The 18,875-nt window shown below is 46.9% G+C and overlaps 1 protein-coding gene across 2 annotated transcripts in view; it reads right to left on the minus strand.

Moving 5' to 3' along the window:
- The window catches only part of Cdc14b (cell division cycle 14B), a 48,551-nt gene that overhangs the window by 12,452 nt on the left and 17,224 nt on the right, over positions 1-18,875 (minus strand). For both annotated transcript variants that reach the window (XM_026380490.2, XM_077792265.1), the window contains exons 6-12: positions 15,446-15,512; positions 12,332-12,394; positions 9,517-9,604; positions 8,983-9,213; positions 3,362-3,500; positions 3,045-3,210; positions 2,243-2,340 (exon numbers count right to left, since the gene is read on the minus strand). In XM_026380490.2, coding sequence (XP_026236275.2) covers positions 2,243-2,340; positions 3,045-3,210; positions 3,362-3,500; positions 8,983-9,213; positions 9,517-9,604; positions 12,332-12,394; positions 15,446-15,512 — 852 coding nt within the window. The remainder of the gene's footprint in view (positions 1-2,242; positions 2,341-3,044; positions 3,211-3,361; positions 3,501-8,982; positions 9,214-9,516; positions 9,605-12,331; positions 12,395-15,445; positions 15,513-18,875) is intronic.

Genomic DNA, 18,875 nt, shown 5'->3' on the forward strand with positions numbered 1-18,875 from the left:
TTGGAACTCTAGAAAACATACCCCTGAAGGTCGTGGAGAGGGCGACTAAAGGACATCTCCTACAGGGCCCTACTTAATGGAAACTTTACCAAGAAGAATCTAAGCCGGGTGCAGTGGTGTATACTTGTAATCCCAGTGGCTCAGGAGGTTGAGACAGGAGGATCGCGAGTTCAAAGCCAGCCTCAGCAAAAACTAGGCCCTAAGCAACTCAGGGAGACCCTGACTCTAAATAAAATACAAAATAGGGCTGGGGAGGTGGCTCAGTGGTCCACTGCCCCTGAGTTCAATCCCTGGTAACCAATCAAACTAATCAATAAAAATTAAACCATGTTAAAAAAGAAAAAGAAAAAGAAGAAGAATCTAAATTCCAATCCTAACCCTGAGGGCAGTGACCTATTAAGAAATAAAGGGCTAGTGCAATTTCTTTTTTGTTTTGTTACCAAGGATTAAACCCAGGGGTGCTTAACCACTGAGCCACAAGTTGCTTAGGGCCTCACTACGTTGCTGAGCCTGTGATCCTACTGCCTCAGCCTCCAGAGTCAAGCCTCGCCACTGAGATTACAGGCATGTGCCACCACACCTGCCATGCTGCAGATCCTCAAAGAACAAAACAGAAACTTTGGACACAGCCCAAAGCGTCAGTTTTCTAGAGCCTGCAAGTCACAGGATGGTCAGCAGCCTAAGCGCATCTGCAACAGGGGAGCCTGCTGGGTGGGCAGATTCTCTAAAGCTACATACAGCCCCCCCCCCAAATACAGTCACATTATGAGGAGCTCCCCAGGAACTCAAGGGCACTGAAGAGTCTCAGAGGCTGCTCGGGCCTCCTCCCTACCCTCCCCCATCACGTCTAATTCCAGGACGATGATTTTCTAAACAAAAACAAGTACTAAGGCCTCAGATAAAAAAAAGCTTATGAATCCCAGCGGCTTGGGAAGCTGAGGCAGGAGGATAGCGAATTCAAAGTCAGCCTCAGCCATGGTGAGGCGCTAAGCAACTCAGTGAGACCCTGTCTCTAAATAAAATAGAAAAAAGGCTGGGGACGTGGCTCAGTGGTTGAGTGCCCCTGAGTTCAATCCCTGGTACCCCTCCCCCCAAAAAAGTTTAATGAGTTGGGCATGTGGAGGCATGGAGGAGGACGGCTTGAGTCCAGGAGGTTCAAGGCCCACCTCGCCACACAGCAAAACCCCGTTCCAAAAAAATAAAGAAAAAAAATTAATCAAATCAAATCAAAGGCCTTGAGTCTGAAGTGTATCCCACAGTGCACTCCACGTATCTACTCACAGGACACGCACCCCACGGAAGGCACGGCTGTGCAGGGGCCTACCTGACGTCAGCACCACTCACAGGGCACTCTGGATGGAAGACCTGATTCTCCGCTTGGGGTTGTGTAAGACCTTCCTGGGGAGCCTGCTGTGTAATGTGACCTCAGCACCTGAATCTACGGGGTGGCACCACTGGACCACTTCTAATTAAAAAGAAAGCCTGTCCCTGCTCACGTCAATGATTTGTTAAGCGGTCAGCTCCTCACCACGTTACAGGATGTTCCTAAATAAATGACGCGCTCCTCGTGACGAAGGCCAGAAACCTGCTGGCCCACAGTGAAGGGAGGTCACTAGGAGGAAGGGACCCAAGTCAGGGGGACACTCGCCGAGAAAACCTAGGAAAAGTACGATGGCCATGGAATCTGACCCTCCACACCACCCAACAGCCCAGGATGGCCGTGAGCTTGACTCCAAGCCGGCGACGTGCAGAGAAGACACACGGGGACACACCCTCCACGGTGGCACTTCCTAGTCTCACGAGCTGTATCTGCAGCAATCTGAAAATAACTCCCCAACAGGAAATCTACCCAAGTATCATCTAGACCAGTTCACTGCAGTCCCCACTTCCCACGATGACTCTACGGTTCCACTGGAGCAGAACAGGGAACCTGTGGTGGGTAGTGGACATCAAGAGTCGTCATCACAACTCTGCTGGCGTCCCCCGAGGGCAGCACCGTGGTCCACCAAGCACAGGCTGGCCTGGCCCAGCACAGCTTCCAGGGTTATGACAAAGACGTGGGCAGGCGGGCGGCCGAGGGCTTCCCAGGCGAGCAGCCCTGGATGTTGACCACCATCAGCACCCACCGCAGAGGGCAACCAGGGGCTGGCGGCTGACGGCTGGAGGAGAGTGCAGGGGACTCTGCCGCGACCACCCACCCACACTAAGCAGGACCAACCACAGCAAAGGAAACCAGACTCACGTGAGCGGGATAGTGTTAGTTTTTGATTGTCTTCTGCTTTTCAGGGCCCGGAGTCTGTCACCTTGTGTCACTCCACTGATTTCCTCATCATCGCTGTACTGTGTAAGTACAAAGACACCAAGCTAACCATGCAGGTCGCATTTATTAATGCAGAAAAGCATAGCAGCCCCTCTCTCTCTCTCTCTCTCTCTCTCTCTCTCTCTCTCTCTCTCTCTCACACACACACACACACACACACACACACACACACACACGAGTTTCTGCTCAACTTTAAAACATTTTTCTCTTTCCAAAATCGAACGAGCCACATATCAAGTTCACAGGCACCAACCCCGATGGCCCTCTGGTGACAGAGCTTACGGACAGTGGAGTGGCACATGGGTTTTCAGTTTGGGAATCATTCTTTATAGAATGTCACCATGCCACTTACGACAGGTGGTACCACAGCCCTCTATGAGTCCTCTCCCAGTTCCCGAGTCAGCAGTCGGGAGAGGTGGGCCAGGGCAGGGAACCACCAGATCATCTAGAGAACTAAAACCAATTTTTAATTCTGGGGACAACACACAAATTTGTTTTAGCTCTTGTGTGGACAATGTTCCTAGCGAGGGTTATACGTATGAAGAACTATGTGACCATGGCCCCTCGATTGAGAATATGTGCTTTGTTATTAATAATAATATGTGCTTTCTGATTTCTGACTAGTTTTCTCCATCGCCCTACAAGGTGCTCAACAGCACATAAAGCACCGACAATAGCACGCTGAGGATGGTGCTGGGGACAGTGCTGGGGACCGCTCAGTTACCGGTTCAGGTTCCTGCTTGTCCCGATTCTCCACACCATTTATTGAAATGTCATCAACACCCGAGAGGAGTCTGGAGAAGGCAGCCGCTGTCCGATGTGCTCTGTTCTCCTGCCCCCTTAACTTTTGCCGAAAGTAGTCCCCTTCTATCCAGAGGCTGGCTTGTTTCCTACAGCATGCAAGCAACAACAAAACACAGCTTTCCAGAAGGATCCATGAGCGACACTTTCCGACCAGACTGCCCCTACTAGAAACTAACTCCCCAGTCTCCAGACATGTGTGTGTCCCCAAGCAATGACAAGAGCTTCCTGTCTACTTACATGACCAAGAACTGCTGCTGGGGCCCAATCACAGAGCCGGGTCTACAGATGCGGACCCATGCGATGGTCTCGGCGGCTGTCATCCTGTAGTGCTTCATGATGTAGCAGGCTATCAGAGTGCCTGTGCGACCAAGGCCAGCTAGGAAAACAAACCAGCGGATGAAACCTCGTCTTGCAAACTCTAAAATTTTCTGGGCAGGTGAAAAATAATTTTAAGACTTCCCATGATCCTGCTTATCTCACCACTGGGTCTCAGGGCTGGTTATACACTGGAACCTCGGGAAGCTTTAAAGACTGGTGCTGGACAGAGTTTCTAAAATCCCCCCCATAACTTGAGGTGTAGCTGAGACTGAGAGTCGCTGGATTCTCAAGCAGGGCCCTGAATCTTACCCAAGTCTTGCCCTTAAAATCGCATCCAATTAGGACCTACAAGCACTCTGCCGATGGGCTACAGCCCTGGCTACAGCCCCAGCCCCCAGCCCCAGATCTACTGCAACTGCCCTCTTTTCCTCGTGTCCAGACGATCGACATTACACCCTGAGATGGCTAATGTCGTGTGCCGTGTCTGCTGGGAAGGAGTGCTTGGGTGAATTTAACATCTAAATGAAGAATTTTCAGGGAGCACACGCGTAATGTGGGTGGGCTTCATTCAATCAGCTGAAGGAATGAATGGAACAAAAAGACCCATGTCCCAGAGAAGTCTCCTCCCAGCTGCATCTGCGCTTCACCCAAGGGCCCAATCACAGTGGCTGCCAGTCTGCACTGCAGATTTGGGATTCACGAGACTCCATGTTCACGTGAGCCAATTCCTTCTCACACACATACACACACACCCCTATTGCTTCTGTTCCCTAGAAGATCCTAATACTTATGTGGATCAGAAAAGGTATGCTGCTGTAACAAATACACCAGCGTGCAGAAGTGGCTTTAAGGTCAGAATTACAGGGGCCTTTAGAGTTTTGAGGCATGTTAAAAAAAGCTGTGGACTAGGGTGTGGCTGTGCGGAAGATGCTTCCCTAGCACGGGCAAGGCCTTTAGCTCATTTGCCAATACTGCTAAGAGGAGGGGGAAACAAAACCAGCCCAGGAGGCCCTGAAAGGACTGTTGCTAGGAATACGGATGCTGAGGGTGACGCCAGGTCACCTCAGGTGGAATGCAGGATGCATTACTGGAAACTGGAGGGAAGTCGTAATTAAGTGGCAAATTAGCAGCACACAACCCCGTGTTTTTCGGAAGGCAGTGTTTGTGAATGAGAACCCTGGAGATTTAGTAGAAATCGGTGAAAGAAGCGAAAAGGTACAGCCTGGCTTCTCCTTGATGGCTAGTTGAGTGCAAAATGATGGGTGAAGAGGACTTGGTAAGCAACAAGGAACCAGAAACTAAAGGTTCAGAAATTCTCAGGCTAGCCATATTGAGAGGAAAGGAAAAAAAGAGAAAAACCACCCTAATAAGTTCTAGAGAGAGCATGGTGGGGCTGGGGCTGGGGCTGAATGGTAGAGCACTTGCCTAGCATGTGTGAGGCACTAGGTTCAATTCTCAGCACCACATGTAAATAAATGAATGAAACAAAGGTTCATTAACATCTAAAAAATATTAATAAAAAAAATCCAATGGTGTTTGCTTTGCTAGTTTTGGACTTGCTTGGGGGCCTCTCCTGACCTCTCCCTTCTGCAAGAGGAGTGTCCACCCTACACTTCCTCGGCCACTGCGTCGTGGAAGCACACGGCTTGCTTGATTTCACAGGCTCACAGCTGCAGAGGAGACCTGCCGCAGGGAGGATTTCACCTCCAGGGTCTCTCGAACCTGATTTAGAGGATGGGCTAAGCAGTCGCTCTACAACCAAGCTACCTTCCAGCCCCAGATAACATTGTGGACTTGGAGTAGGTGTTCAAATGGACGAAGACATCGGGCTGCTGTGACTCAGTGAGTGAAGGCCACAAAGACATGGATTTTGAGGGGCCAGAAAGCAGAATCACAGGACCTGAACTCACCACTACCTCAGTGTACGTGGCCTTAACTGCTCAAGTGATCATATTTGGAGAGAAATAAGGTTGAGCGAGGTTGGAAGGGAGGGGCCTTTTCTTGCAAGAAAAGGAAAAGACCCAAGAAGCCCTGAGAAAGCTCAGGGAAGACAGTACTCAGCAAGTCAAGGACAGAAACTGTGCCAGAGCCCAACCCTGCGGGCATCACCACCTCAGGCTGCCTGGGGTCACAGGCCTCCAAACTGTGGGGAAAATAAGGTCTGTTACTTAAGACACCCAGGGTGTGGCGCTCTGTCCCAGCAGCCCACAAGACAGACATGCTTCTTAATGCACCTCCGCTTCCCGCCTCCTAGGGTCTTCATCCAGCGCTCCTGCGTCAAATCCTCTTCGGGTTCTAACTAGACCTCAGCCAGGGCCCTCCACCGCGTTGGGAATGGCCCTGTGGGGTGGCTAATCCTGTGCCTTGTGGGAAGTCTAGCAACTCCCTGATGTCTACCCGCGAGACAGAACAAGCACCTCTTGCCAACTTGTGAACACTAAGAAACAGATGTCTCTGTACCATTGCCAAATGTTCCCTGGGGGAGGCAAAAGTGCCCTGGCTGAGAATAAGCTTGACTGCACCGTATAATTTAAAAACGAAATGACCAGTGTTGGATTATGTCTGCTTGAGTGGCTTTTTAAGGTACAGCTAAAACACTTACCATAAAATTTACCAATCTTTTTTCCATGTATCATTTTCCTGATTTCATTTAATTATCTATATTCTCCTTGAACTTACTGGCCATTTTTAAGACAATTGCTTGAGTCTGACAGGTAATTCAGACACCAATATTTCCTTAGAATGTTTTTTTTTTTTTTTCCTTTTTGATACCAGGGATTGGACTGGGGAGCACTTACCTACTGAGCCACACCCCAGCTCTTTTTGTATTTTATTTAGAGACAAGGTCTCACTAAATTGCTTAGGGCCTTGCTAAGTTGCTGAAGCTGGCTTTGAACTCATGATCCTCCTGCCTCAGCCTCATGAGATGCTGGGATGACAGGCATGCACCACCTATGCCCAGCCCAAGATGTCTTTTCTGCACTGATGGACATTCATGTGGGCCGTCCTTCCTTGTGTAAACGTAGAGTATTGTACTGGTCTTTGTACGCTGGCCCACCTTTGTAACCCTGGGATAAACACTACTTCATGGTGGATGATCCCTTCAGTACACTGCTGACTCAGTTTACTGGCACTTTGTTCTGAATCTCTCCATCAATGTTTGCAAAGGCTACTGGTCTAGTCAACTTTTCTCACGTCAGCTTTGTCTGCTCTGGTCTTAGGGCAACTCTGGTCTCGCCCGAAGACTTAGCAAGCGCTGCCCTGTGGGACAATTGGCTTGCTGACTCCATCTCATGATCTAGTGGCCTGTTCAGATTTTCTTTCTCATTATGATTCAAGGTTGGTAGGTTCTGTTTCTAGGAATGGGTCCATTTCATTTGGATTACCCAGCTTGTCCCAGAATTGCTCAGGGGACTCTCTTATTGTCCTGTTATTCCTGTAGAAACCCCAGTAGTGTCTCCACTTCCATTCCTGACGTTCGTGATCTCTGTCCATCAAGCAGCTTAGCAACGTAGCTAAGTTTTAAAGAACCACTCCTGAGTTTGGTTGCATTTTATTTTGTTTTTCCACTGCTTATTTTGCAAACTCTAATGTTTATATTACAACAATTATAGTAATAAGCCGGGCACGGTGGAGCACACCTGTAATCCCAGTGACTCAAGAGGCTAAGGCAGGAGGATTGCAAGTTCAAGGCCAGCCTGTGCAACCTAGCAAAACCCTGTATCAATGTAAAAAAATAAAAAGGGCTGGGGTTACGGTAGAGTACTTCTGGGTTCAACACCAGATACCACCCCCCCAAAAAAAGATGCAGTAAAAGCAATTTTACAAGTTATCATAAGTTGCAGTGAGACTAGGCTTTATAACTGTTCGTTATTTACCTTAACCAAAGACATTTATTTTTCCCGTGCCTTCAGGTTATTGCCTAGTGTCCTTTCATTTCTGCTTTCTGAAGGATGTTCTCGGGCAATTCTTGTAGTACAAGTCTAGCAGTAACGACTCCCCCCCGCATTTGATTACCTGGGGATGTCTCAGTGTCTCCCTCATTTTTTAGGGACTTTTGCAGACTACAGGGAAGCTCTAGGGTTCTGGGCTGACTGGATCTATCAACCCCCTGCCTCTGGCTTCCACGGTTTCTGCTGAGACGGTGAATAACCTCTGTCTCTCTGGCTGCTTTCAAAGCACTTTGTGTCTCCAGCTTTAGGCAATTTGATTACAGTGTGTCTTCATGTGAGCAGCTGAGTCTGTCCTCTCGGAGTGGCTGAGCTCCTTGGATGTCCATATTCATGTCTTTCATCAGTTTGGGACGTTTTCAGCTGTGCAGTCCCTTCTCCACCCCCCCCCCCACCCGGAGCTCCCAGGACCCACAGCAGGGCAGCCGGACTGTGTCCCAAGGACTCTGCTCAGGGCTCTTCCCTGTTATCCTTCTCTTCCTCGGAATCGATTGTCTCTTCACAGTTCTATTTTCTTCCCACAGTTTTTAATTCCTGTGTCACAGCTGTACGTGCTGCTGGGACTTGCTGCGCCACGTTCACACACAACACAGACACAACAAATCACTCCTCGGCAGTCCCTTCCCTCCCCTCGGTCCCTTTCCTTTATCGACCTCCTTTGATTCTGGTGAGATACCCCGCACCGTTCTTTTCCTTTTCCTCTTCCTCTTTAGCTTCCGCATGACAGAAAACACACTACCCTTGACCTCCTGAGCCCGTCCATCATGCTTCTGTTTTTATAATCACTAACTCTTTACCTGCTTCCCCAAACTGCTCTGGAATCCCTCCAATAAAATTTTCATTTCCAGAATTTCTTCCTGGTTTCCTCCTGCTTTCTATATTTTTTTAAGTTGATATGTCCATTTTGTTCATGCATCATTTTCTTGACATGTTCCACATTCTCTTTTTACTCTTTGGCATCGTCTAAAAAAGTGGTTTTAAAATACCTGTCTAGCAGGCCCATGGCTTGTCTTTCTCGGGGACAGTTTCTGTTCACTCATTTTTCCTTTTGAATTGATTACACTTTTCTGCTTTCTTTGAATGCATGAGAATTCTTCACTGGAAACTGAACATGGATATTATCACATTGTGGCTATAGTTGTAACTACAAATACAGTGATTAACTCTGGAGTTCAGAGTTTGCTGGGTTTTTCCCTAATGTTGGATTTTTCTTAACAATAATATATCCCTTAAGACTTCAGTACATCCTAGCATATTTATATGCTGCATTATCCCACAGCCATTCATTTGGAAAACATTATATACCAGGCACTGTTGTAACTGCGGAAAACACAGAGGTCTCCATGAAGACCACCTCTCCTGAGAATCTGCCGTACTCACCGGCGTTCCCAGAACTGGCCATACCACAGGCACACAATGGGTATCTGGCAAATAGATGAGTGCCTTTCATTATAAAAATAATTTACTAGACTTTTCACATGGATCCAGGGTTTTGAAAGCCTTGCTTTAAAAATATAGGCCGTGCCATGTGTCCTGGCATGGAACCGAGCGTTCACGTGCACGCCACCCTCAACCACCCCTGGAACCCACCTTTACAGTGCACGGCAATGGCACCCTCGGCATTCTCACAAATATCCAGAAACTCTTTGACAATGGCATCGGTTGGGGTGCTGCCGTCGGCAAAGAAAAGATCGTGGTGATCGAACCCAGCATCCGTGAAGCGCTTGGCATCATACATCCTTTTATTCAGACGAATAATGGTAGTGACATTATGAGTCTTAAAATATGGAATGTAAGTCTCAGGAGAATGTTGGTGGTAACCTACATAAAGAAATGCACCAGATCTTGTGAAAGGCAGGAAGAAAACCATGAACAGTAGTTTCACCTGTAACATTCACACATGCACACTGGGAACAGTATCTGGGCTAGGGAGTAATACCAATTGGATTCTAACTGTAAAAAACAGAATAAAACGAGTTAAAATCCAAGTGGAATGATGACTTCAAATGACCAAGTGTGTTTGGATAATAAAAACTCAGTCAAGCTGAGTTTAACTCTCTGGTCTTCTTCAAAGGAAAACACAGAAGGGACATTTATATCCACTGGCCCCACAGGACGGCATACCACTTTCAAGTCTGGATCTTGCGTGAGGTCCACAGAAGGCAACGAAGCGGTCTGGTATTATCCAGTTTAAATCTCCATTTTCTGCTCTCTGCAAAGGGAAGAGCAGCACAGTTCACTTGTGGGCTCTCTCTCCTCCCACCTCCCTTCTCACTAGGGCGACATCGAGGGAGGACACCAGCTGGTGTTCCAGCGTTTGGCTTACCTAGATAGAGAAAACATGTTTTATTGTAAACGTTCGATTTTATAGGGATAGGCACAGAAAGGAAGTGCATGACTCCAATACACTCTACAGAGTCTGGGGTGAGTTACTGTTATAGAGACATAAAGAAAAGTTAAACTCGGTGAGTCCTAAAATGTGCTTTTTACATCTTTGGTACACCACTGCAAGAACTATCATTATTAACCTAATTCATCAATTGCAAATCTCTTATTCTTAAGGATTCCATATGACCGCATGAAATGCTGCCAGAGGAACCACCTCTCCATTATCTGAGGGTCTGAGGCTCAAAATAACCATGGTAGGAGTAACCCCAGCAGCTGGGGAGGCTGAGACAGGAGGAGCGAGAATCCAAAGCCAGCCTCAGCAACCTAGCGAGGCCCTAAGCAACTCTGTGATGCCACATCTCTAAATATAAGGTATGAAAAGGGCTGGGGTGTGCGTTGGGGTTAGACACCCCTGGGTTCCACCCGGTACCAAAAACATGAACCAGAATCTCCAAGTGCTTCCACCTGAAGGAGGCCTCAGCACACACCTTTCCCATTACCCACAAGGAGAAAGGAGCCTTAAAAACCAAACTACTTATTTATTCCCTCCCTGCCCCAGTACTAGGGATTGAACCCAGGGATGCTTACCACTGAGCCATGTCCTGTTGAGAGCCACAGCCGAAGGGGCCCCAGCAAACTTCCAGCTGATTGGCTCACTGCGGCCCCAGCAAACTTCCAGCTGATTGGCTCCTCTGCAGTGATGCTCATTGGGCTGTTTCCCCGCCCTTTCAGACCACGGAGCTGCTCATTGGGGGACTCTTTTGGCCCCGCCCACGCAACCCAGCCAATGGCCTCAAGAGAGGGAGGAGTGGTGGGTTGAGAGGCTCACCAGAAGCCAGTGGTGGCAGTTGGGCTCTGAGGGAATTCCTGAAGAGCTCTGTGGTGTGGCCTGTGTGTTCTAAAAATAAAGTTCATTTCTGCTTGATAAGTGGCTCCTGAGTTGTGCCCAGCCAGACTGCGGCATTTTGCTGGGGCCGCTGTGAGCCAATCAGCTGGAAGTTTGCTGGAGCCCCTACGGCTGTGGCTCAACAATGTCCCTAGCCCTTATGTTTTCAGAAGGGTCTCACTAAGTTGCTGAGGCTGGCCTCAAACTTGTGGTCCTCCTGCCTTAGTCTCCCGAGTCACTGGAATTGTAGGCGTGTGTCAATACACCAGGCTCAACATTTTAAAATGTTTTAGAAATAAAAATACTATTTTTAAAAATGTAGATGGTACCTGTGGGGTTTCTGCCTACCTGACACACACACCCCCAACTTTCTTCATTTTTGTTTGGACTGTCTGATAAGGCTGACCCCAGTACCCCAGCTTCTGGGCAGGCCAGAGAATTAAGTCTGGCCAGAAGATTCCACACCCCTCCACGGAGCACAGGCTGGTGCTGGGCCAGGCCGACGGGCGCACTCCCAGGTCTGTGCTGGAACTCAGCACTCTTCTCTCCTGAGTGTGCTGACCTGGTGGGTGGAGGCTGCTGCAGTCACCCTGATGGCTCTCAAGGGCTGGTCTGGGAACAGCGCCTGCTTTAGTCCAGCTTCTCTAAGTGTCTGAGCACTAGACAGGTTCATGCTTGAGCATCAGGAATATCTGCTCCTGGATTTTTTTTTTTTTTTTTTGGGGGGGGTGCCAGTGATTGAACTCAGAAGTGCTCAACCACTGAGCCACACCCCCAGCCCTATTTTGTATTTTATTTAGAAATAGGGTCTCACTAAGTTGCTTAGCACCTCACTAAGTTGCTGAGGCTGGCTTTGAACTTGCAGTCCTCTTGCCTCAGCCTCCTGAGCTGCTGGAATTACAGGCAAGTACCACAGCGCCCGGCCTTACTCCTATGTTTTTAATTGATGGGATCCAGTAAAATATCTCTGCTCACTTAAGCCACTTGTGTTTGCTTCCTATGATTGCGAGACAAGTGTCCTGACTTAATACAAACAAAAGTGACATTTCTCAGAGGTCATTAGATGGGAAGTGACCACTCACCTCCTCACACCCTATGCCAAGGGCTTCATAAACTTTGTCTCGCTCTGTCAGTCTATGGGAGTAGACAATGCTAACATTTTTTAACTTAATATTACAAATAATGCACAGGCGCACTCTCCTCCATGCTGCAACCACTAACCCCCGCCCGCCATACCCCTGTGAACCAGGGCTGGAGAGACGGGTAAGGGGGAAGGCATGAAGGGCTAGTCTACACATACAAACCATTCTGAATTTTTTTTCAAAACATAAGATTTTTACTTACTTCTGCAAATACCACAGGTGAATAGAGTTGAAAACAGGGGGGGAAATGGGGTTTTTCATCAGAGCATGGGCTCTGGGTAGTGAGATGAGTAAGTTCTGCAGATCTGGCGAAGCAGGTACTATATGATGGGAGAATGTGCCGAGCACAGCCCCGAGTGTTCTCACCAACACACGAGAAGCCAACTGGGAGTGATGGCTGTGCCGATTACCTTGTGGTAATCATCTTCTACTGTGCAAACATTATGCACCTTAAATATCTACGTTTGTCATTTATAGCACCCTAGAGCGAAGGGGGCTGAAAACATTACTCTTGAAAACTTACTTCGTAGTGTTCGTACTCCTCAAGGTCAAATGTGTTGAAATTTAAGAAGCCATACTGCATTGCCTAAAATCCAAAAGAAAGCTTTTAAGAACAAAGATGCAAATAAGGAAACAATTTCCTAATAACGAAGAGGTATCCCAGAAAAGCATTATTACATTCGGATTTCTGTCCACTGAACAGTTTTCAAACAAAGTGGGGACATGCCTTTCAAATGCTTCCACTATCTGGAAATGACTCATGACAACGTTTAAGGAAATTTTGTGTCTATATTTCCATTCACCAAAGATCCTATCCATACATAGTGAAATAATCATACCTGTAAAGTAATCCTAACCAACTATTAGCTCAACCCCACCATGGTGGAAGATTAGGACGTTGAGAGCAAAAACACAATGCTCGACCCAAAAGGTCTCTAAGTAGCTACTAAAGAGGAAAGAAACCATGGGCCGCTCCACCCCAAACAGAGCCCACACATTCCATCAACTCCTTCACTTGCAAATTCTTAAAGTCTTATTAGAGACCAATGTTCCCTATACTTAAAACAGCCCAGATGTAACACGAAAATTCAAAGTTTTAAGGAAAAAAAAAAAAGTATTCTTTTCATAAGAAAATTTTCTGTCCTATCCTGTGACCCTGCTGAGTCACAGCAGGAGAGGACATTAAGCAAGATTCGCAGAGCATGTTCGCCCAGCTCATTGATGGCTGAGCCACACAGGACAGGAGCTAGAATTCTTAAACACCACGGCAACTGGTTCACAAGGGATGACTCCTGTAAACCCCGTCTTCAGAAATATCAATGTAAAATAAGGAGGTAGAACAACCACCAAAAAGTCCTTGTTTTATAAAACAGAGTTACAGCACTTCCTCCTCGTAATTTGCAGGAACTATGTCCCCCAAGACTCCCAGTGGGTGCTTAAAATCAATGAGCCCTAAGTATGCTGTGCTTTTTCTTATACAAACGTTCCTATGATGAAGTTTCATTTATAAATCAGGCACAATAAAAGTTTAACAATAACCCAGAATAAGATAGAGCAATTATAATATACTGTACTAAAAGTTATTTGAAATTTAGGCATTATTTATTTCTGGAATTTTCCATTTAATATTTTCAGATTGCTACTGATCATGGAAAATGAAATCAAGGGTAAGTGGTACAAGACCAAATCCATGATGAATTTTCCTTCCTTGAATTTAAGACATTTATATATTTAATGTACTTCATGATATTTGGAGATTTTCCTACAGAATGACACAGTCAAATGTGGTTTACGGGCTGCGGGGGAAGCTCAGTGGTTGGTACACACAAGGCCCTGGTTCGACCCCCAGCACAGCCCTCTCCCAATGTAGTTTACTTGCAATTCTTATTTGTCTTTGAATTTTTCTTTTTTGGTGGTGCTAGGGAATCAAACCCAGGGTTCCACATGGGCTAGGCAGACACTCTACCACGAGGCCCTTCCCCAGTCCCTTCCTTTAAATTTTATAAGGTCATCCTACAAGAAGCAGCACTAAAATCAAAGCACAATCACAATGATATTTCATATCTACAGTAACCCTCAAAACCAGCCACACACGAAAAATGTTTAAATTGAAACTCAGACATGTGAGCCCTCGAATAAAACCAAATATTGGGTAAAAAGGGAATCTTCGTCCTAGCACAGAGTTAACTGGGCTCAGGTGCAACACAGATCAAACGAGGAACACAACCCCCAAGTCAGTAAACAACAATGAACTGCGACGGTGTCGGTGTCAGAGTGGACGGGTCCCAGGCCCTCAACCGTTCCCTTCCTTCCTCTTGAAGGGGATGTGGCTGCTACGTTAGCCATTTCTGGGCCCAGCTGGCAGGGACCACAACCAGAACGAGAAGTTGTCATCTGCAGCTGTCGTCCCTCAGCCTCCATGTCCCCTTCCCCTGGGCCAACACCTGCCTAGGCTGAGGTCCCGGGTCCCGTGAGCTGGCTCAGGGCTGGTGGCACCTACACAAAGAGCTCCACCTGCCCAGTCACTGGACTGAAATCCAGGATCACACCCACGTGTCACTGCCCAGTCCAGGAAAAGGAGTCCACGGTCAGACTCTGGGTTTTAGGCCAGTTAGTCTCCTTTAAAGACACAATTTCTGCCCAGATTCCCAGAAAGTCTGTTTCATTACACCAGGAAGCAAAACCCAGTTCCTCCGGCCTCTGAAAAGCCGCCACAGAACTTGAGCTTCTGGTGGAAGCTTCTTCTGTCTGCAGCTACTGATCCAGTGCCTGTGCTGTCCCCAGCCAATAAGCAGGCCTGAGGTGTGGTGTGACAGCCCTGCTGATTTGCACTGTGATCTGACCTTGTCCCCTGGACACAGACACACACGGCCTAATACACAAGTTATCTGAGACAGTTTGGGCAAGCAGTTGTCTTTTGTTTGGGCTTTGGGGTGCTGAGGACTGAACCCAGGGCCTCCCACACGCTGAGTGCATGCTCTTCCACTGAACTCCCCATCCCCGCCCTGAAAACCATTTTGATGAAGTAACAGTGACCCACTGAGTTTTACATAGTCTTTAACTAGTTGAGTAACCAAATTCCTATGCTGAACCGAAAACTGAACACCTGGAAAAACAAAATCTGTGTTTCAGTTACTGTATTATAGACGTACGTTTGTAGAGTAGTATTAGTGAGACTCAGACACATAAAACACATAAATAAAAGAGAATTTGGAACTGGTCATCTATTTACTTAATGTTTCTTTCAAATTACAACATGCTCAAAATGAATTCTGGATCTAGGACCTAATTCCTAAACTGTCTCTTAATATCCTTTCCACCCCCTGCCCCCCGCCCTTGCTCTGTAGTTCTGGGGCTGCTGGGGATCAAACCCAGGGCCTGGCTTGTACCTGCCTGGCAAATGCTCTAATGCTGAGCTGCACCCCTGCCCTTGTACCCAATCGTGCGCAGCAGCACCCAGAACAAACTCTCCTGGTTTGGTGTCATTCTGATGTGAGCTGGAAAATGGAATGCCTCTGACAGGGGACACATCCTGCAAAAAAATTCCAGCAGATGGATCTTTGGGGAAGAAAGCTGGGTGACCCTTGAGCTGTCCTCACTTCTAGCACAGCCCTGGGAGCACTTCCGAGTCACTTACCTTCTTCACCGCATGAAAACAGTCGAGAAGAGTGATGTAGAAATTGCAGCTTCCGTAGGCAGCATCTCTGAAATTCCCAAAGTATGGAAACACATTAACTCAGTGCACTTTCCGCAGCAAACTCACCTCAAAACAAAGCTGACCAGGATTTAAAATCAAATACGTCTGACTGTCTGGTGACCTCTCTGGGTGGCGTCTGGTTTAAGACCTGGATTCATTCTTGAATTTAGACAAGAAACATCTACTCCTCCTCACAAAAGAGAGGGGCATCTGAATATTTTTTCTTATCAAATTATTATCAGAAAAGATTGCGTTTGAATGCCGAATCACATGTGTATGTGTGTCCAAATACGCACTTGTGTCTGTGCATGTGTCTCCAAGCAGAAAGACACACTGAGAAGTCAAGGTAGTATCTGGAAAATCGGCGAAAACTCGCAAGCACTTTGTTGCCATCATTATGTTCAGACTTTAACCATTTAATGGAAGCTTCTTCTGACTCTGAAGGACAATAAGACCACAGGACAAAGGCACCCACTCCCCTGGGTGGGAACACTCCACTCTGGAAAAGTGCTCACGACAGCTGACTAGACAGCTCCCTCCGACCACCACACAGATGTGATCTGACCACTCATCTCTTCACATCGGCTAAGACTGTACCCAAGAAAATAAGCTACCCTCCTATTGGCTTGCTTTTGAGTTACCCTGAGCTGTTAAAGGATAAAATCTTCTGAAATTAGAAAAGGTAAGAATTTGATTGTGATCATTCTAGGTAGGCCAAACACCAGGCCTCCTGGAATAGCTCTCACCTGGGCCCCAGGTGGAACCAGGCTGCCCACAGGCATCATTAATTGTTCACCTTGGCTGGGTTTTCACACAAATACCTGAAAAATTAAACTGAATCCCTCCCACCCCCACAATATTGGGGATTGAACCCAGGCTCTCTTTAGCATGGAGCTACATTCCAAGCCCTTTTTATATTGAGACAGGATCTGGGCTAAGTTGCTGAGGCTGGCCTCAAACCTGTGATCTCCTGTCTCAGCCTCTAGAGTAGCTGGAATTACAGGGTACACGTGTCATTCACCCAGCCTACACATTAACTCTTAGTTCTTATCCAAACCTTAAGGGACTGTTGATTGAAACAATATTAAACCAACAGTGAGGGAAAGAAAGCACATCTTTTTCAGTTAAAATATTCTACTATTGAACTGTTATTATTGAACTGGCGCCTCCCTCGCCTCCTCCCACCCAAGCAAGCGGCCTTCTTCAAACAGGCAGAAGAGAAGCTCTGAACCTGGACGGGAGCCTGGCGGGCAGCTCTTGTCAACATCACCTATCAAACTCGGGAAAACAGATGCGATCCACAAGGGGGGGGGGCTGCTCAGAAATGGCAAAGCAACACCGAATACTAGCTTAAAAAATACCAGCTTTCAAATCAGGACTAAAAACTGCAAATGACCCCCAAAACATCCAAGAATAACAGGAGACGGGGCTGGGGGTGCAGGGCTGTGGTAGAGCACTCGCCTCGGCCCTGGGTCGATCCCCACAACCACACACACAAGAAGGAACAAAAGACAAACCACGCACTCGAGGCTATGGCAGCCCCCTCCACAGCCTCTCGGGGACAGACCCGTGACACCTCTGACAGGGTGCCTTTGAAAGGCCAGCCTCCAGCTTCCCAGGAGACGGACCAAGGGTTCCAGATACTGAAGTTCAAGGGAAGCCAAGCTGGTGGTGACAGAAGGAACAGCCAAGGCTACTTGGGAGGTGACAGGGGCAGCAGGAGGGCATCTTGGGGGTGGTGGCGGCCTTCTGCATCCTTTGGTAGTTCAAGACCACACAGAACTGGGCTGTACTGAGCACTTAGGATGAGTGTTTTTAAAAGCTGTACATGGACCAAGTAGCAGCAGAGCAGAGCCCAAGCCCCATCTGCCTGATGTCCCCAGGTGAGCTCCAGACAGACAGCCTCCTACACATCTCTCCAGAAAAGAAGGCGGAGCCCAAGAAGAGAAAGGAAACCCCGGCCCGTGGCTCAGTGGCAGAGCACTTGCCAACAGGGCACAGGCCCTGGGTGCCAGCCCTGCCACACACACACACCAGCTCAGGAGCCCAGAGGGGTACCGAGGACACCAAGGAACAGGAGCACCTGAGGGAACCAGAAAACACAACGGTGCCCACTATTTTCTTACTTAGCTAAATATTTATTGCAATAGAAATCACATAAGGAAGCACACTTTAAACTCAGTGCTTGAAGAGACAGGTTCAATTAAATTTAAATATTGCTTCTGAACATTAAATTTATTTGCTGTAAAAGAATGCTACTCTTGCAAAAGCTGCTGTTATCCATACTTTGTTACACTGATTCTTTACCCTTCAAGTGGCAAAGATAAAAATGATCTAATCTCTTTCAAAGTATTGTCAGGCTTAATCCAAACTGGCCTTCTTTCTAATTAGAAAGTCCTACAGAACAATAAAATGGGATGAAGCACCACATTTTAATACTTTAAGTCCATTATAGGCTGCTCCTTTTGCAAAGTACAATAAATGTAAAATATAAATAACCTATTGCATACCCACAATGATGCAGTGAACTTAGTTGAATTACTAGGGTTGTGGCTCAGTGGTAGAGCACTTGCCTAGCATGTGTGAGGCACTGGGTTCGATTCCCAGTACCACATAGAAAATAAAATAAGGGTCCATCAACAACTAAATATATGTACATATATATGTATAAACCCGAATTATTAGAAAAATGGAAGGGTTTAAAAAAACTAATTTATATATATGTATAAACTTCCATTACTTATTTTCACAGATCCAAAATTACTAAATTACTATAAATGTCTCTAAAATCTAACTCTCAATTTATTTATCTCAGCACAGGGTGCTGACAGAAAGTTCACAGACTGGGGTCACTACTCAGACCACACTTTGAGAAAGTGCATCAAGTTTCTGGCTATCTTTGTCTAAAGAGATTCCAACTTCACAAAGCTGAATGGCTTCCAGCTAAGTCTGGTTGTTTAGAGGATTTCTGGCTGGTGATCCTACACCAGAAACGACTGGTTTCATTTCTCAGTGCCAAATTTCAATGATTTTACACACAGAAATAGCAGTGGACAACATTTATTGTTCTCAGGGCTTGTATGAACACAGACCCTTCCTCACATCAACAGTGTGTCACAATCCTTGCTTAAGATTATGCAAACCTGTGTTTATTCAAATGCATGCCCTCATGCTGTAAACTGGGAAAAACTATCAACAGGGTGACCCAAGGCCCTGTGACTCGGGAACCACAAATACAGCATTTCTTTCTTTTCTTTTTCTTTTTTTTTTTTTTGAAACACATGGCTGCTGATTTATTATGGGCTGAAGATGAATGGCACACTCTGGGGACAGAGGGTTCAAACCATGTCTTCTAATTTGCTCAATTACT

Source organism: Urocitellus parryii, chromosome 13, assembly GCF_045843805.1.
Source record: "Urocitellus parryii isolate mUroPar1 chromosome 13, mUroPar1.hap1, whole genome shotgun sequence".
Classification (NCBI taxonomy): Eukaryota; Metazoa; Chordata; class Mammalia; order Rodentia; family Sciuridae; genus Urocitellus; species Urocitellus parryii.